At 48.6% G+C, this 23,823-nt stretch overlaps 1 protein-coding gene across 5 annotated transcripts; it reads right to left on the bottom strand.

Moving 5' to 3' along the window:
* Window positions 1-1,694: 1,694 nt before the first annotated feature.
* Window positions 1,695-20,167, bottom strand: Dnpep (aspartyl aminopeptidase). Of its 5 annotated transcripts, none has more exons than XM_004638185.2 (15): window positions 9,767-9,995; window positions 9,320-9,413; window positions 9,151-9,239; window positions 8,942-9,055; window positions 8,584-8,709; window positions 8,231-8,361; window positions 7,910-7,985; window positions 7,694-7,801; window positions 7,176-7,253; window positions 6,142-6,225; window positions 5,584-5,744; window positions 5,078-5,117; window positions 4,885-4,986; window positions 2,167-2,334; window positions 1,695-1,841 (listed from the first exon to the last, which is right to left on the bottom strand). In XM_004638185.2, the coding sequence occupies exons 1-15, from the start codon at window positions 9,842-9,844 to the stop codon at window positions 1,791-1,793; spliced, it is 1,500 nt and encodes a 499-aa protein (XP_004638242.2). In that variant the 5' UTR covers window positions 9,845-9,995; the 3' UTR covers window positions 1,695-1,790. The 5 variants fall into 5 exon arrangements, with proteins under 5 accessions (XP_004638242.2, XP_023578834.1, XP_023578833.1 ...); XM_023723066.1 differs by lacking the exon at window positions 9,767-9,995 and adding an exon at window positions 20,150-20,167 and having other exon boundaries at window positions 1,697-1,841; window positions 7,694-7,819; XM_023723065.1 differs by having other exon boundaries at window positions 1,697-1,841; window positions 7,694-7,819; window positions 9,767-9,996.
* Window positions 20,168-23,823: the final 3,656 nt, after the last annotated feature.

Raw genomic sequence — 23,823 nt, 5'->3', positions numbered from 1 at the left:
CCTCTTACCTTTCCCTGCGTACACAAGGGAGCCCCCAGTCAGCTCCTGGTGTCGATGAACCTGCCCCTCAAACTCGGTCCCTAGAAAAGGTCCGTAAAATCTCACCCTTCTTATCTCAGGTCATGGGATCCCCATCTCCCTGATTCTCTCTGTGTCTTCAACCAAGTCCCCCACCCGCTCCACCTCACTTCTGGTTCTCTGCCACACCACTGCAAAAACCTGACACTATATTCATCAGTGGAGAAACCTACTTTCATAGCTGGAAGTGCTGCGAATAGCTGGCACTGGGATGCAGGCGCGCCTGTGCTGGCTCCTCATGTGTCCTTCCTGGCTTGAGCACCTTCCTCCTCCACAGCCCACAAGGCTACATCTCCCTTGCAAACCATTGTAGGATTTTAGTTTATGTGACCATATTTATATAGGTATGAATTTTTGTTGTTGTTTGTTTTTGGTACTGGGAATTTTTGGGGGGTTTTTGCGGTTTTTTTGTTTGTTTGTTTGTTTGTTTGAATTTAAAGAAGTCCTGCACTTTCCAGGGGAGCGCTTATTCTACTGAGCCACCTCCCTGGCCCCAGTACTGGGAATTTGAACTCAGGACCTTATGCTTGCCAGGCAGATGCCTGTGCCACTGAGCTACATCCTCAGGTATTAATTTTTATACAGTTTTTAAAAAAACTGGAAGATACTAATTGTTAGTACAATTATTTTTGGGGAAAGACAGAGGCTGATTTATAAGCACTTAGGCCTAATGTTTTGGTGATAATTCTTTTCTTCTTTGTCTTTAGGACAGGGTGTAGAGGGTCTCACTGCATAGGCCGGACTCATAGTGATCCTCCTGTTTACTGCCTCCCAAGAGCTGGGATTACAGGTGCACGCCAACATGCCCAGTCTCAAGACATGCTTTTTTTTTTTTTTTTGGTGGTAATTTTCTTTCCTGGTAATATATTACAGTAGTAGGGGGCTGGAGAGATAGCTGAGCAGAATAAGCACAAGGTCCAGAGTTCAATCCTCAGTACCACAAAAAAAAGGGGGAGGGGCCCGCAGAGATGGCTCAGTGGAATAAGTGCTTCCCTGGCAAGCACAAGGGCCGTAGTTCAATCCCCGGTTCTGGGGCTGGTGAGATGGCTCAGTGGTCTAAAGCACCTACTTAGAACAAGCTTAGCAGAGCACAGGGACCGCGGTTCAATCCCCCAGCACCACATGCCAGCCAGCCCTGCCCGCCAGCCCCGCCCAGGGCTGAGCTGGCCACACACAAATAAATAAATAAATAAATAATTAAAAAAAAAAAAAAATCCCCGGTTCCACCAAAAAAACCCATGACTGTTGAGAAGTGGAAGACCAAGGGAGATAAAGCAGACTGTTCCCTGCTCTTCATAGCTCCCAAGGGGAAGTGGGAACAGCCCTGACCACTCTGGGTAGCTCAGCGGGGTGGGGCAAGGGGTTGTCAGTGCTAACTGCAGAGGCCTTTAAGGGCCAGCTTCACTCCTGGACTGTTCTGTGGATGGGAAAAAGCACTGCGGTTGCTTCCTGGGGGAAGGAACTGGAGTGGGAGAAGTGACTTTCGATCACGGACCCTCAGCTCTTAGAAGCCATCTCTCCCTGTGCCCTAGGCTCCTCCTTTGCTCTAGTTCCAGAGGTTCAAAGCAGGCTCAACACCACCCTCTTGTCTCCAAGTAAGCATAGTGGAGAGTTTTGAGTGAAAAATCCACTTTAATAATCCAGCTTCAGCTCAGCTGAGGACCTCTCTTCTCAAGTGCAAAGGGATGGAAGGAAAGTCTTGCCAAGGGTCCTCAATCCACCAAGAGGTTACAGCTCAGAGAGGGGAACAGCTCAAAAAAGCCCTAGAATGAAGGCAACATGAGATTTGGAGTCAGTAAAAGCCCGCAGGGAGGCAGTCCAACAACTTCTGCCACAGCTCCAAAAAGAGACACTGAGGCTACACCTATGCAGGCCAGCTACACCATCTTCCCATCCCCCATGCCGCTCTGGCCCCTCCCTTTCCTTTGGGGTCCCTGAGCCTTGAGAAGAATGCAGACTCGTTATGGCCGAACCATGTCAACCAGCCTCCATCATCTAGCCAACTACTTAGGGCTGGAGATGTTGCCTTAGCAACCAGTCCAAGGAAGGGAAGGAGCCCAGTGACCACCAGCAGCGGGAGGGTGTTACCTTGAAGAGAGTGAGAGTCTGGAGCACTCCTGTGGTACACGCCGTCTCCCGGATGGAGTGCATGGCCAGCTGGGGGCTGCCTAGATCCAGCACCCGCAGCCCCAGCCGAGAAGCCAAGATTGGGCCGATGGTGGTGCCACAGGGGGAGTCATTCCGGACCATGAGGTCCTAGAGAAAGGAGAGGTCATGCGTGGCCTGTGGTATGTTTAAGGCCCAACTAGGAAGAAGCCGTCTTAGAACTGCAGGGCCGGGGGTCGGGGAGATGGCTTAGTAGGATAAGCGCTTGACTGGTAAACGCAAGGATCTGAGTTCAATCCCCGGTTCCGCCGGGAAAAAAAAAAGAACTGCAGGGCTGGGAGGGCCTGGGAGATAGTCCAGTTCTACCCCCCAGAACACGGAAAGCACGTGTGAGATCACAAAGCCAGTCCAAATGGCACATCACACAGGACAAGACAGTCTGGCTTGGTCTCGTTCTCTACTTGTACTGCCACCAGCCTGGTTCAGCTACTATCATCTTATCACTCATAAATAATCCATTTTCTCTACGACAGGCAGGGGGATTTCATAGACACATCTCTTCTGTCATCCTCATGCTTAACCACACACACACACACACACACACACACACAGAAAAAGCACTCAGTATTTATGTTTTAAAAACACTGCTATTGGCATTTTGAAACTACAAACTATGTTTTTTTTTTTTTAAAAAAAGCCAGGAAAATGATACCATGATGCTAGATATCAAGATCTTCAGTTTAAAAGAAATCAGAACTATGCAATCAAATAAACTGATGTCTGTCTTATTAAGTAGCAATTACTATATTAACACATGAATGCTAAAATGCATTATTTTTTATGTTCATGGAAATGATCCCCGATACATATACCCCAATAACAACAATAGACACTCCTGGTACCAGGCTGTGACCTCTATTACAATTGTTTCCCCAAAACTACAAAATCTGAGGAGAAACTGAACAAGATGAGCCTGCAATTTCTTGTGCCATAAAGCAAGGAAACTTTTAAGAGTCAAGTCACAAGGGCACAGGAATTGCTGAGACAGCTCCTACTGGTTGAAGGCATGACACTTCCTTTTTTTTTTTTTCCTCTCTGTATTTTAGGGAAGGATCTACAGGGTGTTCAGGGTCTCACGACTAGATCTGACTTGCAGTGATTCTCCTGCTTACAGCCTCCCAGGTGCTGAGATTACAGGCATGCACCACCACACCCAGTCTCAATTGATGTCTCAGCAAGCCCCAGGGGCGGGGCCAGCACTGCAGTCCCAGGGATCCAACCCCCTGTGCCTACTTGTAGGCGCATTAATCCACTGAGCTATTTGGCTAGCCCTGACGCTTTCAACATTAAATATGATAACTGTAGTAGACCAGATCACACTAACTCAATGAAAATCCCTGATTCTGACAATTAAAAATGGAAAAGGAAAGAAATACTGGCTTATCATTTGTGATGGACGGTATCACGTGGGCTGAAAACTTACCTTGAAAAGACTAAGTACTTTATGCTATCTTTCCAATAGGACTTGTATTTCATGACAACCAACCCGCACTAGCTGATGGGGAGAGGGGATTCTATTCTATGGAAGACTGGATCCAAAGGATCAACAAAGATGGAAACATGGGGTGGCATTTTTCAGTAAATTCTAGTGAACTATCGACTTAGGCAAAGATTTTCAATTAGTATTAAAACCATTTGGTGTCTGATGTGGAGCTCATTGCTTAAACTGCTACTGTCCAGCTAATGGAGAGAAGCCTCCACATTATGGGGGGACTGAAGGGCACCTCAGTGCAATGGGGTCTATTCTTTAGAGTGGGTCACCCAGGTATTACATGTGCGATCAATATGAAGGGAATATTATCTGTGATGCTTCCTAGCCAAAAGTGTTTAATTTGCTTTATATATATATATATATATAGGGTTCAGGACTGGGGATTGAACTCAGGACCCTGCGCTTGCCAAGCAAGCACTTACTCTACTGAGCTATCTCCCTGGCCCCAAGTGTTTAATTTGAAACTGTCACATCTTCAGATACAAATTCCAGGGTACAGGAAATATAGGGTTAGAGGCACAGCAGCATCAAGAGCCCTGGAAATCAAGATACCACATTAAGTCCTAACGACTGGAACTTATTTGCTATGTTTGTCATTGGACTGCCCTGAGTGTCTAGACAGGCAGGCAGGCAGGCAGGCAGGCAAACGAGCATGTGTATGTCTATGCACATACACGTTCACACTAAGAAGAAAGGACTAGATAAGTGATTTTTAAGGGAAAGTGAGTAATTGGGGTCCCAGGCCCCTTGGCCCTGAATATCATCTGGGGGAAAGCAGGGGTGTGCAGGAAAAACAGCAGGCAGATGGGGCTGCAAGGAAGGAAGAAGACAGGACTCACCTACCACACACCAAGCACACACATGCTTTTAACTCTCATAAAAAGCTAGCAAAGCAGGCATTGTTAGCCTCACATTGCAGATGTGGAGTCTGAGACCCAGACCGCACAGGAGGCTGGTGAGGCCACACAGTCTGTACCACGCAGAGAGCACCTGCCCCAAACTCAGCTCTGTGTATATCCAAAGCCCCTGTTTCTCTCACATACTGGGATCCTCCTCTACCAAAGCCCATCTCCAGGTGTCCCACGTACAAGGGCCCCATCAACTTATGCCCCACCTTGGCCCCTCCACCACATTGCTCCCATCCTCACCTGCAAAGGCACCCCAACACTGCTGGCCACCTCTCGGATCAGGGCCTCTGAGACAGCATTCGAGGCATAGCGCTGCTTGCTGTTCACCTTGATCACAGGGCCCTGGGGAAAAGTCCAGGGGAGGAAGAGATGACGGCAGGTCCAGATGGAGCAATGAAGCCTCTGCTTCCCTGGGGAGGAGGGAGCGTCTCACCTTGTGGAACAACGGCCGGTGGTTGTCCTCATGCTTGTCCCTGTAAGATGTGGTAAGCATTGGGATGGCACATAGGAGTGGGCCTGTCAACACCCACCTTGCCTCCCAAGACAAACAGCTCTAATGGACAACAGCCTTCTTCTCCATGCCACACAGCAGGACCTAGAAACTGTTTCATGCAGCCTCCAACAACAGCTGGAAATCAGGGTGAAGATCAGGCCTCCTCATACCTGGGCAAGGCATTATTTGATTGACCAAGCTGGGCTCTGGAACAGTCTAAAGAAAGTCCTGGGACTGGGGAGATGGCTCAGTAGAATAAGCGCTTGCCTGGCAAGCACAAGGGCCTGAGTTCAATCCCTGGTTCCGCCAAAAAAAAAAGAAAGTCCTGGCCAAACCTCTGGGCAGAGTAAGGAAGACAAAGGGAAGAGATGGGGGCCAAAGCCAAACCCAGTGTGTTCCACTTGCGTCTCTGGCTGTGAGGACTGCATCTGGCATGGGAGACTCACAGGTAGTTGGGGTGCACAGCGTGGGCCATGTCTGCGCTGATCATGTAGGACTTAGGTATAGCTTCCTCGAAGGCCGTCAAGCACTGGGCCGAAGCAGAGATCCGCCGCAGCACCAGCTCCGTCAACAGAGACTGTGCCCCCTGGGCACTCTCAGACCCCACCTGGGGATGGCAGAGGCCATGGGCCTGAGCTGGCAGACTAGCAAGATGGGCCTGATGTCCAGATTGGCCCAGGACCCACCTTCCTGAGTCACTGGGAGGGAAAGGGTGTGAGCCCCTAACAGTAGGCTATGGCCAGACTAATTCCCAGGCACTTCAGGGGTAGAGACAGCACTTACTGGTGGGCTTCCTCAACACTCTCTCAAAAGTGCTCAGAGATACAGGAAGACAGGGTCACACCAGAAGATGCAGACATATCCTGAGCTAGAAGGGGACACCAAGTGCTATGGAAGCACTACTCCCATCCCGCCCCAAACTTTGGGGTTTCTAGGACAGCCCTGGATCACTATTAATTACAAAAGACACCACAGAAAGGCCCTTCATGGTGTGCTCCATGTACCTCCTCATGGTCATACAGCGTGATCATGCGCACATGCGGCTCCATGGCCAGAGAGGCAGGGGCTGCACAGGAATCAATCAGGGCCTGGACAAAGAAAGAAACAAACACATCAGCCCACCCCTCCTCCAACTTATCCCACCAGCATTCTGCAGGGGCACACTCCCTTGCCGGGCTCCATCCAGGTGAGTAAGCACAGCTTCTATAGCTTTCTCTCTTTGGGCCCTGCCTCGAAAGGGAGTAAGGGGACCTTTCCAGCCAGGATGAAAGAAACCATCCTCCGGGTGCTTTGCTCCTACACTTTTTCCTACAAAAGGCAGGGAGATGATGTGGAAGATGGAGTGGGGGAGCTGAGCACTCTGGCCGGTCAGAAGGCCCCGGAGTTCACATAAGCCAATCAGGCTTAGCTAACAGACTGAACTCCAGAGGCATCTATAATCCCTGCTGGCTGCAGAAGGGACACAGGCCTCAAGGCTGGCTCTAGTCTGTTAGAGCCCAAAGTCTGTCTCCAGTCTCAGGATGGGCAAGGAAGGAAAGGATGAAAAAAGGGCAGAGGGAGAGTGGAGGGCAAGAGAAGAGAAAGAGACCTGCCTTGGGTGAAGAGGGTGGACCGCATAAAAGGGACCAGGAGGAAGGCTGTCCCACCGAGATCATCTAGATCCCAAGGAACAGAGAAGACTAGGCCGACTTAAGCCAGGGGTGAGGCTAGAGGAAAGTGGAAGGAAGTAGATGACACCGCCCGGTGCAGCAGCAGGGCTTTCCCTTGAGGCAGAGATTGCTATCTTTAGAGAAGACAGTAACAACAGGGTTAGGGCAAGGCACACACAGGCCTGAAACTTCTTAGATTCCTATTATCTCAGCCCCTGACTTTGGGCCAGTGGCAGGTCAGAGACCAAAGGTAATGATATCAGCGCTGCAGCACACCCCTGTGGTCCATCCAGTGGCCCCGTCTTGTCACCAATGGACCTGAGACCACCCTTACCCCCCTAGCTCTCCACCTCTCCTGTGGGTGCTGCCTGGGATACTGGGTTTCTTACCTGCAGGGCACAGAAGCAGCTGTGCAGATTATCCAGCCTTGGGGCAAAAATGAACTCATCATAGGCTCCACCCAGGACCTGAACAGACAGGGTGGTCAGCCTGACCCTAGCGCCCCACATCCCCTCCTTTACTAAACAGAAACTTAGCACATATTCAAGAACCTAGACTTGGTGGTCGACTATTGACAGCAAGTCTGGAAGGCAGAGAGCGAGAGGCCACTTCCTCGCCTTCTGCTGGTCTAACCCACCAGGGACCACCTACAGCAGGAACTTCCAGGAATCTATGACAAGACTGATTCCCAGGCACTACCCCACAGATAACCTCAGAGCAGGTGAAGGATGGGACAATGGAAGGATGGACACACACACACACACACACACACACACACACACCCCCCTTACCTATCTAGGAACCACAGATGGGGGAGTAGCACAAGCATAACAGTCACTGAGGGACTGGGGAAGACACTGGTTGGAATACTGTCCCAACCCCAAGCTCACAGCCTGCCATTCCTCACCGCAGGCTGTGTGTCTGCCAGGCACAACTCCATCTCCAAGATGTCTTCAGGGCTTAAACCCAGCTGGGCACAGAGCAGGGACATGAGGACCGAGTGGTGCCGCTCATCCTGCAGGGCAGAGGATGTCTGGAGGAGGATCCACCCCACCTCTCCTCACTCCTCTTCCAGGGACCTGTCTGCCCCCGCCCCCTCCCCCCCAGGAGGGGACCTTCTTACAGCTGTATTGAGAGGTCCTGCTTCAGGAGCCCCTTTCTCCAGTTCCTCTTGGATTGCTGTGGCAAGTATAGGGACTCTGTGGGGAGACAGGAGAACAGAGGCCATGGGAGGGTAGGAGGGCAGGGCAGGGCAGGTACCTGTGGGCTCAGGCATCTCCTCTCAACCCATTTCCCAAACAGCAGAGATATGAATAGCAATTGGGTCACAAGAACGGAACTTGATGGGCTATGAAGTCCTGATTTCCCAGGTTCCATCTGGGTCCCTTCTCTGACCTAAGGTCATACCCCACCCCTCCTACCACAGGCCTTCTCCCAGGCTCACAGGTGTGTCTCTGTGTTGGGCCCAAAGTTCTCATTGACATTTCGTTGCAGGTGGATAGCAAGGTGTGGGATGCGCAGGATAGGCCGATCCACGTGCACCAGCCGCTGCTCCAGCCGACCTGAGGAAGGGCACTGTGGTCCACAGGCCAGGTTGGCCAGGTCAGCCAGGGCGCCTCCCAACACCAGCAGGATAAAGCTCTCACTTCAGAGACTAAACACGCTGTCCTTCAGGCTGCCCCACCTCTCTTCCCCAGGGAACTCTCCACTGGTACCCCAAAAGAATGTGACATTCAGTCTGCTGGCAGCTGACACCAAGGGCCTCCTAGTCCACTCCACCCTATCCCCAGTTCCCACCTTGATGATGACACGTCCAGCTAAGGTCAGGTCTCTATCAAACCAGGTGCTCCAGATCCCACCACCATAGGTCTCTACACCGACCTGATGGAAGCCCGCCTGGCTTCGACGAGATCGGCGCTTCACCTGAGCATGGAGACAGGAAGGCAGGCTGTATGACAAGATTAGTTTTACAGGTCCAGTTGTACAAAGCAAATATCAGTGTCAGAGAAGGGGTGCACGTGTGGAAGAAGGAGACAAGGAGAGCTTCTCTCCTGCTCCAGGGTATAGAGACACCCCCCAATTTCTACCTTGTGGTTCTCTGGATTATGCTGTCCCTGACAACTCCCCTCACCCCAGCGGAGCCCTGGGTTCTTACCCGGAGGCAGGGACTGTCAGTGTGGGCTCCAATGAGGCTGAAGCCATTGCCAGGGACATACTGGCCCCCCACAGCAAAAGCAATGATGGTAGAGGAGTTCCTGGTCAGGAAATACTGGGGAGCGAGGAGAGAGTTGCAGTGTGAGACGCTTGGCCAGCTGGCACAAAGGACTTTGAGACCCAGTCCAGTGATCTACCCATCTCTAGCACCTTGCTCTCGGGCTTGATATCCCAGCTCTCTGTCTCCTTGAGTTCACGGAAGCCAGCTTGGAGGAGGCGGTTGCGACACTCAGCCACAGCTGCAGGAAGAGGACCCGCTCATACCGAGGCAAGTAGCTGGGGACAGCCCTGCCCCCTTCTTCTCGCCTTGGTCACCTACCGTGGAAAGGAGAGGGACTCCGGTTCACAAACTTGAGGAGCTCACGAGCCGCGGCCAGCACTGCCTCTTTGCGGGCCCTGCCGTTCATGGCCATCTATAAAAGAGAGCGCTCAAGCTCCTGCCAGTCTGGGACCCCTACTTTGTTCCAAGCTCCCCGGACTCCTCGATCTCCACCCAAAAGCAACTGCTCCAAAGCTCAGAGCCCTGTTTCTAACCCTTTTCTCACAGACAGACATGGCCCCGTCCCAGCCTGTCCCAGTCCTCCCGCCGAAGGACAACGACCCAACAGCGCGCACCACCCAGCGGGTTCCGGTCCGCCAGCCCGGTAATCCGAGCCTTAGCCTGGCCCCTCAAGCTCCACCCCACGTCCCAGCCCAGCTAGAAAATGCTGACCCGCACCCGGCCTGCACCGCGCAAGACCCTGTCCCGGAACCCGGGAGCGCTCACCTCTCCCTTCCCCCCTTCCATCCCCGGGAAGGTCAGGTCACCACCGGCGGGGTTTCGGTTTTGCTTAGAGTCGGGCATGGCCCACTCGGCACAGGGCTAAACTGAGGCCCGAATGAGTGTCAGGCCAGGCCTAGGATCGAAATCTAAACGGTCTCGCAGGCCGCCACCTACTTGCATAGTCGCACCGCCGCGTCCGATCGCCCGGCCCCGCCCCCGCCAGCGGCCTGCTCCGCCCCCACGAGGCTGCGCCTGAGCCACGCCCCCGTGTGCCCCCGCCCACATCTCCGCCTAGCCCCGCCCTCATCAGGCCGACCCCTCACCCCGAGATCTGGTCCGGTCCTCTCAAGGCCCCGCCTCTTATCAGGCTACGCCCCGCCCCGTCCCAGCTCCGCCGTTTGTCCCGCCCTCATTGGTCAGTGCCTTCGCCATGGAGTCTGTAACTCTCGCCCCGCCCCATCAACCCGCTGCGCCTTCTGTCATCGCTAGCGCCCTCTGGCTCATGGGAGGTGCCAGGACCGCCGCATACCGCCCGCCGAAGCCGCACAGCTCAGGTTGCTGCGTCTGAGAGCACAGGACCAAGTGCTCTCCTGTCCCTGAAGCCATCCTTTTAATGTTCACGAGGCTTAATGTGTTGTCTCATTTAATGATCACGAGTGCCCATCAATGTTATACATTTTGTCCTCATTTTATACATGAATTGACAGAATATGCAGACAGGTAACCCATCTGATGTAATAACTGGAGTAGCTGGGGTTTGAGCTCTACCAGTTTGATTGCAAAGGCCTGGAATAACAGCTACTCAGGTTTCTCAGGTCTTTTCTATGTGCTTTGGTAAATGTTATATGAGAGATACTTTAGAGACGTAGAAGTTAAGGGTGTACCTAAGTTCACATACCTATTTGGGTGGATCTAGGGTTTGATTCTGATACCTGTGCTCTTAATACTTTGTGTGCATGTGTGGTGCTGGAGACTGAACCAGGCCCTTTACACTGAGCCACATCCCAGCCCTTTAAACTTTTTTTTTTTTTTTCCAGAACCAGTGGTTGAGCTCAGGCCCTTGCACTTGCCAGGCAAGCGTTTATTCTACTGAGCCATCTCCCTGTAAACATTTTTTTGAGACAGGCCCTCCCTAAATCACTAAATTGCTCAATCTGGGCCCCAACTTGGAATCCTCCTGCCTCTGCTTCCCAGAGTGCTGAGATTATAGTGTGCAGCACCATACCAGCCTAGCAGCAATTGTAATATCCTGATGTTGAGTTGTGAGTAGCAATTTTAAAGCCTACAAACTTGGCTAGCTATGGATAACAACCGGGACTTCTGATGGCCCTGGGTTTAAAGCAGGGCTCCCTACCCGGAGTAAAATCAATATTCCAGGGATCACAGGTCCATGGGCAGTCTGTCACTTACATACTTGGTGTGGGAATGATGGAGAGAAGGTATGGGAAGGTTACAAGGTCCTGCTGCCCTCACTTCTGACAAGTAGATATCGCAGGAGAAATAAGGATATACACACGCGGTGATGGGTTAAATTCATGGCGCTCACAGACCAAATACTGAAACTCCACTATGTACAAAGTTAGGTGTTGAGTTGGGTTTGTCCTCAGAGAAGCTAGAGGAAGGACAGAGAGAAGAGGTGTCATGGGGTGAAAATGCAATGTTGGGTCTCTGTATTTATTGGTGGGTTTCACATCCTTGGATTTAACTCACCAAAGAAAAAACATATTTTGGGGCCAGGGAGATGGCTCAGTAGAATAAGCGCTTGCCTGGCAAGCACAAGGGCCTGAGTTCAATCCCCAGTTCCGCCAAAAAAAAAAAAAAAAAAAAAAAATAGTTGGGGCAAAAATTGTGTCTTATATATAATTATGGAGATTTCCCTTGTCATTTTTTTAATTTTTAAAAAATCTTTTATTTATTTATTTGATACAGGGTCTTGCTATGAAGCTTGTACTTATAGTGTCCTCCTGTCTCAGCCTCTCCAGTGCTGGGATTATAGGCACACGTCACCACGCCCAGCTTTGGTGGTCAGCACAGTACACCTGGGATTCCAGGGGCCAGCATGGCATGTAGTACTAGATATCAAACCCAGGTCCTTGCACTTGCCAGGCAGGAGTTTAAATTACCAAGCTATCTCCCCAGCCCACCCTTGTCATTTCTTAAAGAATAGTTTTATAGGGGCCAGGGAGATGGCTCAGTGGAATAAGCACTTCCCTGGCAAGCGCAAGGACCTGAGTTTAATCCCCGGTTCCACCAAAAAAAAAAAAAAAAGAAAGAAAGAAAGAAAGAAAAAGAAAAAGAATAGTTTTGCAACTACTTACATGGTATTTATATTGCATTTGATATTATAAGTGATAGATTATTTATTAAACTATATGGGAACATCAGCATGGGTGATATGTAATTATTGCACTACCTCTATGTCTCGATTTTGGATGTCTAAGTAGTAATTTGTCACATAATTGTTAAGGACAACTTGATATTCAGAAGACCAAAGCAGTGCTGTAAGGAGGAGCCCTGGCGTACGTGTGCAGGCACCTGTTCCAGTCTGCTAAAATGGGTGCAGTGAGGAACTGAATCAGAGGACCTTGATTTTCTGATGCCAGGACTGCTCTGGATACCTCTTGGTGCTAGATATATTGTTTGTCTCAATGAATACATAGTTTGCTTCTGCATGTAATAACGGGAATTTGCAAAGTGCGATTTGTCCTCTTATAGCAGAAGATGCCCTCTCCCCAGCCAGTTTGCTTCAGTTTGTTCGTTGCCCAGGTAATATTTCCTGTTAACAGTTCCTGTTACTTTTGTGTCTTAGAAACAGCTGGTCATTGTAATGAATACTGGTCACCATAATGCATATTGTAAAAATCAATCCTCAATTGATGAGTTATTTTGCCTCTGTACTTTCTGCTTGCTTATCTCATAGAAGGCAACCAGGGATCAGGGCCTGATATTTTGGGAATGACTCTAGTCAGTGCTCTTTGACATACATAAATCTGTCCCCAAATCCTGGGTGTCATTTCAGTGTTTCTGTTTGCGAGAGCACTCTTACAGCATTGCTGGAGAGCACTGTAGTTTCAAACACAAGATTTCTGCTCAAGTCCTGTTTATCGTGTGGCATGCAACTGGTTGAGAACTACAAATCCCAGGATGCCTTGAGGTGAGTAGCTCTCGGACTAGTGATGGCAAACCTCTTAAAGAACCACAGCCCAAACTGCAATCCAAAACCCACTATGTATTGCAAAGTGCCAACAATGCAACTAAACCTAAATACTGAGGTTTTAGTTTAGAAAAAACATCTCATGCTTTAGCATCTTTTGTCTTAAAAGAAAAACAGAGCCCATGGCTCACCACCACTGTCTTTGGCTACTTGCCAGTTCCAACCAATTATTTTCTAGGAAAGAGGTTTAAAAGCTTCTTATGTTAAAAGTATTTTTAAAGCACCTCTCTAGGTACTGCTAAAAAATGTACAACATATTGTATAATAAGTAATAAGACATTGTATGGAGCAGCAGCTATGGTATGCTGGCATTTGTGTGCAAGCACAAGCATTCTTATATGTTTAAAATAACTAAGGAAAAAAAAAGACTTTTTTTATGTATTTAGCACAGGTCCACAGGGTCTCACTACACAGATCGGACTCAAAGTGATCCTTCCTGTTTTTCAGCTTCCCAAATGCTGGGATTACAGGGCCCCAGTTTCATTCGTCATCTCAGTGCGCCCTGGGAGGCAGGGCCAGCACGGCAGGCCAGGAAGATATGTTTCATAAATTTTTTATTTATTTGGTACAGGGCCTCAATACGCAGGTCAGACTCAGTGATTCTCCTGCCTTAGCCTCCCCAGTGCTGGGATTACAGGCACACGTCACCACTCCTGGTTTTGGTGGCTGGCGCGGCATGCAGTACTGGGATTCGAATCCTGGTTCTTGTGCTTTCCAGACAGGTTAGACAGGTTCCCTTGCTTCGACCACTGAGCTATCTCCCCAGCCCAAGACAAAAGAAAGATATGTTAAAAGTTACAAGAAAAACCTAACTAACTCTGGGAAAAAGAACTGGGATTGAAGAACTGGAGGGGAAGAGATAAATCCTTTTGAACTCTTTTTAATTGTTTTTATGTATATGTACTAAATATGTTCACAAACTAAGTAAAAAAATGTTAAAAAAACAACAGATGGAAAACTTTTTTGGTAAAGCAGGAGATTGAACCCAAGGTCTTCTCACTGAGCTGTATCTCCAGCTCTTTTATATTTTTTTATTTTGAGACATGTTGCCCAGCTCGGCTCCAATCTGTAATCTTCCTATCTCAGAGTCCCAGAGTGCTGGGATTACAGGCATGCATTACCCCTGAAAGATAATGACCATGAATTTTTTCTTCTCTTATATCCTGATTTAGTTGGTAAGCATTTGTTTGTTAGACTTTAGCCTGAAGCCTGCAGTAAAATAGAGTCCAAAGGTGCACATGTAATACTGCATTATTCCCTAATATGGAAATCATGTGTACATGTAGACAGGGAAACAGATGGAGTGTTTCTTTTGATAGACATTTGAAATTTAGAAGAACACTAGAGAAGTACCTGGCTCCGTCCAATCTTCACCTGTTCTAGAACAGCAAGCTGCTGTTCCTGGCTGTGTGTCACTTTCTGTCTTCCTGACCCTCTTCTCCAGCACAAACCAAATGCCCCGGGGCTGGTGAGATGACTCAGTGGTCTAAAGCACCTACTTAGAACAAGCTTAGCAAAGCCCAGGGACCAGGGTTCAATCCCCCAGCACCACATGCCAGCCAGCCCTGCCCCCTGGTGGGCTGAGCTGGCCACACACCCACACACACATAAATAAATAAATTAAATTAAATTAATAAATAAATAAAATCAGTTAATTTAAAAAAAAAAGCAAAACAAATGCCCCATCCCATGACCACATTGAGTTCCTGACCCACTGCTGGGTTGGCTTCCTTGCAAAACCTCAACCCTCACAGCAACTGGCTCCACATCTGCACCAGGTGGCGGGACAAACGTGCAGCCAGGTCAAGCAGTCCCAAGCTCTTTAGAGAGGGCTTTGTCCACCATTTGCTCTTCCACACCCCCAGGACGGCTTCTTCTAGTATCCGCCCCACCTCTTGCCGCCAGCTGATGATAGTGGCTCCCATTTTTCTGTAAAGAAGGGAACTTGTCCTAGTTTCTGTGCACAAGCCATCTGTGAGTCTGTGTGTCTCCTGCACTCTTGTACACAAGATTTTCCTGTCTTTCTAACTTAAGGGTACCATTTTGGGGTTTTTTTGGGGGGGTCTACTTCTTTTTTCCTTCCTTCCTTCCTTCCTTCCTTCCTTCCTTCCTTCCTTCCTTCCTTCCTTCTTTTTTCCTTCCCTCCCCCCTTTCCTTCCTCCTTTCCTTTCTTCCTTTTTTTCCTCCTGTGGCAAGCTCTAGCTGTGCTGCTCAGGCTGGTCTTGAACTCCTGGGTTCAGCCAGTCCTACTGCCTCAGCCTCCCTGTAGCTGAGACTGTAGATGAGCGTCAGTCACCCTGCTGGGCTTTCAGTGCACTGTTTCTGCAGTTGTCCATCTTTTCCTGCCTTATCAAACTCTACAGTTCCAGCAGGGTATGACTGGCATGTAACTCCTCCCACTGAAAAATACCCTCTCATCAATGTTCCTCCTGCGAGGAACATTTACTTAAAGGTAAATCCCCCTTTTGAAAAAGAGCTATCTAGACTTAACTATCTCTGATTCCGCTTTTCCCATTCTCTTACAAGCCCTCTGGAAATATATTTTCTCTTCAACCATTCCAGCCATATGTATGTTATTGAGGTCAAGAACAACCACAGGGGCCAGGGAGATGGCTCAGTAGAATAAGTGCTTCCCTGGCAAGCGCAAGGGCCTGAGTTCAATCCCCGGTTCACCAGAAAAAAAATAATAAGAAAAGAAAAGAACAACCACAGGGCCGGCTGGATAGCTCAGCAGATTAAAGTGCCTGCATGGGCATGGTGGTATAATCTTAGCTCTTAAGAGGCTGAAAACAGGAGGATCACTACGAGTCCAATCTGTGTAGTGAGACCCTGTAGACCCTGTACTAAATGCATAAAGATAAAATAAAATAAAATGAACCACCACATGCTGAACCCACTGATTGATTTTCAGTGCCCGTGGTACTGAACCCATGATCATATTTGACAGTGACCTGCTGCCTCTTCTAGAAACTTTCCCAGCCTTCAGGACACTCGCTATCCTCACTGACCATTGCTTTGCAACTTCTTCCCTGGCTTCTCCTCACTGTTTCACTTTTGAATGGGAGTTTCAGGGCTGAGTCCTTAGAAATCTGTCCAGTTTACCTGTTTCTGGAATCTTCTCCAGCGTCATGGGTTTAAATACCATCTATACCCTGAAATGCCTATACTTACGCATCTCTTGCCAGACATGTCTTCTGACCCACAGCTTATGTATCCAATTTTCATTTATGATCTGCACATGTGTGCCCCACAGGGACCTCCAATTTCATATATTATGGTCTGAACTCCTTGCTCCATCCCTATCCTTCTCATCTTAGCACATGGTAAGTCTGTCTTCCTTGTTTCAGGCCAAAATCCTGGGTGTCACTACCGATCTTCTCTTGCTCTTGTCCCACATCCAACCCTTCATTCCCTGGCACCTCCAGAAATCAATGTCCCAGTCCTCTGTCCTCCCTTCCCCCATCACTACCACCAGTAGTGGTAGTGACGGGCTCCACGGAAATAAGTCTCCGTGGTTGTCAACTCAGAGGAAGCTGCAGACCAATGCCATGCCACAGTTCTCACTCTGCTATTGTGGCCCTCAGTGGTGGCACAAAGTAGAAGGTATACAGTCAATAGGTCCTGAATGAAGGAGATTTTAAAAAAATAATTTTTCTTTGCAAAAATATTTGTTCTCATGGAATATGACACACAATAAGAAGGGCAAACCTTTGATAAATGCAACAACTTGGGTGGGCATTAATGGTGAGTGAAAAAGTGACAAAATGTAGAAAGAACAGGATGACAGTTGCAGGGGGATGGAGAGATAGCTCAGTGGAATAAGTGCTTAGCTGGCAAGTGCAAGGTCCTGAGTTCGAGCCCTGGTACCATGAAAAAAAAAAATCGCAAAGTCCAGGATGATGGTTGCCAAGGGTAGAGAGCGTGGGGCAGGGATGGTTGGGACTACAAAGGACTCACACAAGGACTATCTTCACAGTGATAGGTAGTTTCACATTTTGCTTTCAAAAGTGGTTATGACTATATGTAATAAACTGCAGTTGCCAGGGGCTGGGGCGTAGCTCAGTGCCTGCTTAGTAAACACAAGGTCCTTGGTTCAGTCCTGCCATGGGTAGAGGCTTGGGGAGGTGACAGATAAAACATAGAAAGCTCAGTTACATTTGAACTTAAGATATAAACAAGGCATAGTTTTTCCTTGCTTTTTTGTTTTAGTATGTATTTTTTCAAATATTCCAAGATATACTCAAACTAAAAATAAAAACTAGCTGAGTCTTGAATTTTTATTTGCTAAATCTAGCTGTCCTAGAAGCAGCAGCCTAGCACTACAGGCGCCGCATTTTCCTTAAGTCACTTTCTGTTGTGCTATTGTGCTGCGGTTACCATTGAGGGAAATGAGAAACGACCTCTCTGCACGCTATTTTTGCCATCTCCTGGGAATGTATACTTATCTCAGATACAATGTACTTGGGATGGTCCTCCAAAGAAAACCAACTGCTCCTATTAGAGATGCAAGGGGCCGAGGAGATGGCTCAGTAGAATAAGCGCTTGCCTGGCAAGTGCAAGGTTCTGAGTTCAATCCCTGGTACCACAAAAAAACAAAAAACAAGAGATGCAAGAGGTAGCAAGAAGTGCTGATTACTAACCTTGAAGTTTTATGAAGCACTGTAAAGACTGCACTTCACAAACAACTTAAGCAGCGTCCCTTTCGAATGTCAATGATCTTGTGCAATTATTGGCCAGATGACCAAGTGGTTATGAGGGTGAGCTCAGGACAGGACGCACCTGGGTCAAATCCTGGCTCCTTTGAGGACTGGCTGCGGGTCAAATTTGCTGTGCTAGCTGGGGTCAGCCCAGTCCTGCCTCTGCAACTCTACTCAGGGACACCAGAAGGGACAGGCCTGTGAGTATTTACCAAGATTGGCAAACACTACAAATCAGGATGTTTTATTTCCTTCTTAAGAGCCGATTATTGAACATTTACCCTCAGACCATATACTTTGAGCCTCATTTTCCTCATCTGAAAAATGGGATCACAGAAATCTCAAAATGCTACAAGCAGTAGATGAGATAATGTGTGTAGAATATTTATAACTAAGTTTGTCAAGTAATAGGTGCACAATAAATGTTAACTAATTTTTTGTCTTTTTTTTTTTTGACAGTCTTGCTATATAATTCAGGCTGGCCTAAAGCTCACTATTTAGCACAGGCCTGCCTGAACTTGCAGTGGTCCTCCTGCCTCAGCCTCCCAGGTACTAGGATTACAGGTGTCACCATGCCAGGCCAATGTTAGCTAGTATTACCCGTCAGAGTACACTGGGAGCCACTAGGGGGCAGTGCTGTCTTCACTCACCATTTCCTACGCTTTATGCATTTTGGTATCTTTAGTGACTGGCACAGAACCTGAGATACAGCAGGTGCTGGACACTTGCCTGCTACATTACTGAATAATGGGAGATAATAGTAATGTGGGTTAATAGGGCTCTAGAAAGTCTACGTGTTATTACAAGCGTGTAAGGACACACTGTTTAATCTTGGAGATTTCAGCTGTGGAAGGCTGCCAGGGCAATCCGGGGCTGTACCCACTACATCTGCCCTTGCAGGCTGGCCCTGACCTCCAGGGGCCCAGGCTCTGGGAGAGCTCGCTCCAGATGGCAGGAGCAAGCCCTCATCTCTCCTTCCTCTGGCAGCTGAGATGGGCAGTTCTGGCTCTGAGCCCTTCTGACTAGAGGTCATTTAATCCTCACTGGATTTGTCCTGTTTATTTTAGTGAACAGGGCTGTTTACTTTAAGTTCTTATTTCTAGGGGTGCTTACTCATTTTGCTTCCCTTTTATTTACTCTTTGCAAGCACTAGGGGTTGAGTAAATACGTCTATAAAGTTCCGGGGACTGGGCTATTCTGTGTCTGGTATTTTAATGGCCTTTAAACAGTGTCTGCTCAGGTAAGCATTTTATAGATGGGTTGAAAAGATCAGGAATTCTGCTCCTAGCCACTTCTGACTCCTTCCAGGCTGACAGCTGGCCACCAGAAGTTTGTGAATCAGTAATAAAAATATCAAAAGCCAACACTCATCCCAACAGAGAAATCGAGCCATTCTGGTGAGCCAGACACAGATGGGGCTGGGCACAGACACTGACAAGGCAGGGTCACAAGTATGAATTCTCAGGAGTGATTTCTAAGATTCATATTCACAAGTCCCACACCTGAAAATTCTGATGTAGACACTGTGGGCAGGGATCTGCATTTTTCTTTTCTTTTGGCAGAACCAGGGATTGAACTCAGGCCCTTGCACTTCCATGGAAGCACTTATTCCACTGAGCCATCTCCCCGGCCCCAGATCTGCATTTTTAATAGGCTCTGCAAGTAAGTTTACTATTATTAGACCATCCCAAGAAACACAGTCTAGATTCTCAAAACGCTTGTACTGAGGGCTGACAAGATAGCTCAGCAGACTAAGAGCCTGCTTAGGCAAGCACACGGACCGGGGTTCCATCCCTGGTACTACATGCTGCCCGGCCCCACCCCTGATTGCTCTGAGCCCACCCCTGAGTCTGGGCGTGGTGGCACACGCCTGTAATCCCAGCGCTGGGGAGGCTAAAAACAGGAGGATCACTACAAGCTCAAGCTGCATAGTGAGACCCTGTACCAAAAAATATATATATTTGTGCCGATGGGTGGGCTGCCCTTAAGCCTGCTGCCGTGTTGGTGGGTAACACAGAGAGAAGCTGCAGACCACACAGGGTTTCTGGGAATGATCGCCTTGGCCCTCAGCATCCACTCCTCCACAGTCCGGCAGAAAATGACAGTCTTGCTTTGTTAGTTTGCTCCTGAGCTAAAATTTAATGTTGGCAAAATGAGGGTGAGACCGTTATTGTTTGTTTGTGGTACTAAGGCTTGAACCCAGAGACTTTGCACTGAATTACATCTCCAGCCCTTTATTTTTTTAATTTGTACTTTGAGACAGGGTGCTCCTAAATTACCTGTGTTGGCCTAAAATTTATTATCCTTCTGCTTCAGCTTCCCAGAGTGCTGAGATTACAGGCATGCACCACCACACCCTGTTCCCTCTCTTTATCCCATAGCACCTAAGACTGCACAGCCATAGGAAAAAGGAGCTACATCTGTCCAGACTGGGACAATCCCATCTGGTACAGAAAGAGAGACAGGCCCGGTTACCTCACAGTAGCCAGCAAGCCAATAGCTGGGGATGGATGTGGCCAAGAGGCTGAGCGCCATGGAGACCTGCCCACCTCCTCCAAAGGCCCTGGTGAGGTTTATCCTAGCAGAATGCATGCAAGTGTCCCCTGTTCCTACTTGCCTGGTTCTATCCCAGCTCCCACAGCCCATTACGACATCATCAGTATCCTCTGAAATGATGACATCATTGGTGTTGGAGTCTCAGACCTGCCTGTTGTGGCCAGTGTCTTACTGGTAACTCCTGACCTGGGGAGTCCTATTTTCCAGGAGGCTACAGACAGATAGCTTCCCTCCTGTCTGTACTCCACCCAGCCCCTCTCTTTCCTGCTTGGCAGCAGTGTGCCCATGACTTCGTTTGCATGTGTGGACATGTTCATGGCCTGTTTCTCCCACTAGAAATGAGCTTCCAGGGGGCGTGCCCACCTTGCTCACTGCTGTTCCAGGGCCAGGCAGCAGGGCCTGAGGAGTAAGTGCGCACTAGAATTTCTGGTGCATGAGCACAGGAAGGAGCTGCTTCTCATCCGACACACACACTTTGGGCATCTGCTTTGGGCCAGGCTCTTGTCGGCCTGAATAACTCCCTCTTGGCCCTGATGTTGTAAAGCTGGAGATATATCCTTTGTGTAATGCGCCCTGACAAGGCCTGGATCTGAGGTCTAATGGAGAAGGGGTTGCATGGAGGAGCACGCAATGGCAATGACAGGCTCTTAAGTCAGTGAAATGGTATTTCGTCTGGCAGGATTTCCCCCGCCTGATTCAGGGAGCCCCGTCTGCCCCGAAGCCACTGACTGTGCTGACAACCTCGGCTGCTTGTTTCTGCTAATATTGCAGCGGGGTGCTTCTATAGAAGCAATCTATAAAACACCATTTACAGCCATAACTGAACCACAAAAATCAATCCCTGATGCTCACGCCCATCAGCGAACACACTTTGAGGGCCTCCTGAGTGTGGGGCACACTTCCTATTTGTCATGGGAGATAAGCAGATAAATAAAATGCGGGCTCTGCCCCAAGGGGGCTTCTACTCTCCCTAAGGAGACAGGGCGTGTGCAGACTAGATGATTAACCGCACACGTGAAATTGTGTACGCCCAAGCAGGAAATGAAGGCTCCAGGACTGTGACATCCACTACAGTAGCCACATATGGCTGTTGCACACTTGAAATATAGCTGAGTGTCTTCCACGGCGAGGGGCATTATATTTGCTAAACAATGCACATATCACATTATGGGCAAAATGTATAAAATAGCTCCACTTGAATATATTGATTACATGTTGAAATGATGACATTTGGGGTAGGCTGGGTGAAATGTACTATGCTAGTGAAATTAATTTCACCTCTTTCTTACACAGTTTTACCATTTTTATTTTTTTAATTTTTTTTATTTGTGTGTGTGTGTGTGTGTGTGTGTGTGTGTGTGTGGCCAGCTCAGCCCACCAGGGAGCGAGGCTGGCTGGCATGTGGTGCTGGGGGCTTGAACCGCGGTCCCTGTGCTTTGCTAAGCTTGTTCTAAGTAGGTGCTTTAGACCACTGAGCCATCTCACCAGCCCCCCTTACACAGTTTTAAAATGTGGCTTCTAGAACATTTAAACTGTCTTATATGGCTCCAGTTTTACTTCTTTTCGACAACACTAGTCCAGGCCCTGACTGGACCCAGCAGGGCACCTATAACCCATGCTACTGCAGCTGGGGAGGAGTCCAAGGAAATGGAAAACAATGGGGAGCTAGAAGGGGCCCCTGAAGCAGGGTGTGGGGGACAGTTGAGAAGTCTGATCAAGAAAGGAGGGATGCAGGATGGCAGCTCCGGGAGGTAGTAGGCTCCTGGGAGATTGCACACAGCCATGTTCTATGCCTGCCAGCTCCTCCTCCCTCTCCTGCCATCTTCCACAAGGACAGGCCTAGCACCTTCAGCCACTTTTCCATGCATCCTAAAGTTAGGTTAAATCCCCCTCCTCACCTCCCCAACCTGGACAATCTGGACCTGGACAGGGGCAGTGATGGGAATAAGTGAGCAGGGATTTTAGTGCTGCTAGAGCTAGGAGTCAGGTCAGTGTCGGAAATGGGTAAGGACTTCTCAGAACAGTGTAGCCTGACAGGCGGAGGCCAGCTCCTTAACCCAACCAGACTGGGCAGGACAGACCATATCAGGAAAATCAGGCAGCTGGGATCTGAGGTTCTGTTTTGTCAGCTTCTCTGTCTCTGCCCTCCCCATCAGCCACCCAGAGAAGCTGTAAACACTCCACTACAGGGATTAGCTCTGCATGTGGTGTCTGGGACATTGTGAACAACTCCTGGTGGCTGTGTTTGTGTCTATGTTAAATTGATCTTTTTAACCCAAGCACCTAGGACTTGAGGCTTGGTAGACAGCCAATGCTCAATAAGTATTGATGAATAAATGAAGGTAGGAAGGAGGAAAGGAGGGAAAGAAGGAAGGAAAAAAGGAGGAAAGAAAGAGTGGAAGGAGGGAAGGAAGGAGGCAAGGAGGGAATGCCTGGTGAACAGATGACAAAACACAGGAGCTGGCTCTTGGAATAGGCTAAATTTGTTTTGTGCTAGACTTGTGAAGGTGGGCCCAGGAGGTGTCTTTCCCAGGCCAGATCCCATAGCTTCTGGGTCAACTGAGGACTGGCAGAGTCCGGCTCAGCTCAGAGCGTCCACCACCCTACCTCCACACGCGGCCCTGGGCTTCCCTGCTCTGTGAAGCAGTGCTTGGCTGGATGGAACTTTCCAGGGCTAAAGTCCTGCACCCAGCTTCTTGCCCTGTTGAGAATCTTTTATTTATTTTATTTTATTTTATATTTTATTTTATTTTATATTTTATTTTATTTTATTTTATTTTTTATTTTATTTTATTTTATTCTTGACGGAACAAGGGATTGAACTCAGGCCCTTGCGCTTGCCAGGGAAGCTCTTATTCTACTGAGCCATCTCCCCAGCCCGAGAATCTTTTAGAAGCTCCTTGTGGCTACTGTAAAAAAGGAAGAATACGGTGAAGAATTCGGGGAGCATTGGGTAAGCCTTGGAGGTGGTGAACGTGGATGAATTACTACTTCCGGACTACCCAAGGAAGCGCATCACTAAGAATCTTGTGATTTTCCCTGCAGGCCGCTGGAGGGCGCTTGGACCGCAAAACACCAGATACCTACTGTATTCACCTCCTGCCTCTTTCGGAGGCTGTGATTTAATTCAACAAACGTTTCAAAATCATCACAATAATGATCGCTCTCGTGCGTTGAATACCTAATACAGTACTATATAAAATTTCATTTAATATTCACTACAATCGTTGTGAATTACTTTGGCTCTTTAGTTAAAAAAAAAATCAAGGCTTAAAGAAGTCCACTTACCTAAGTTCACTTGGCCAAATGAAATTTGGGGATGAGGATTTGAACCCCAAGCCCTCAGGCACTGAGCATAAATAATGAAAAGAGGGACTTTGAAGGGAGGCAGGGAGCGGAACATTGCACACGGGCATTGTTGTCACGCAGGAATTTACACATTCTGAAATTGGAAGATGGCTTACAGACAATGGATGTATTTCACACAGTAATATGGCTTTCATCCCTTGCAATGATGCTATTAAGTAAAGGACGAGGCCCCCATTTGGGGGTCGGGGAGATGGCTCAGTAGAGTAAGTGCTTCCCTGGCAAGT

Source organism: Octodon degus, unplaced genomic scaffold (genome assembly GCF_000260255.1).
Source record: "Octodon degus isolate 3935 unplaced genomic scaffold, OctDeg1.0 scaffold00096, whole genome shotgun sequence".
NCBI lineage: Eukaryota > Metazoa > Chordata > Mammalia > Rodentia > Octodontidae > Octodon > Octodon degus.
Note: the sequence above shows the minus strand (reverse complement) of the source record. Positions and strands in the feature narration are given on the sequence as shown.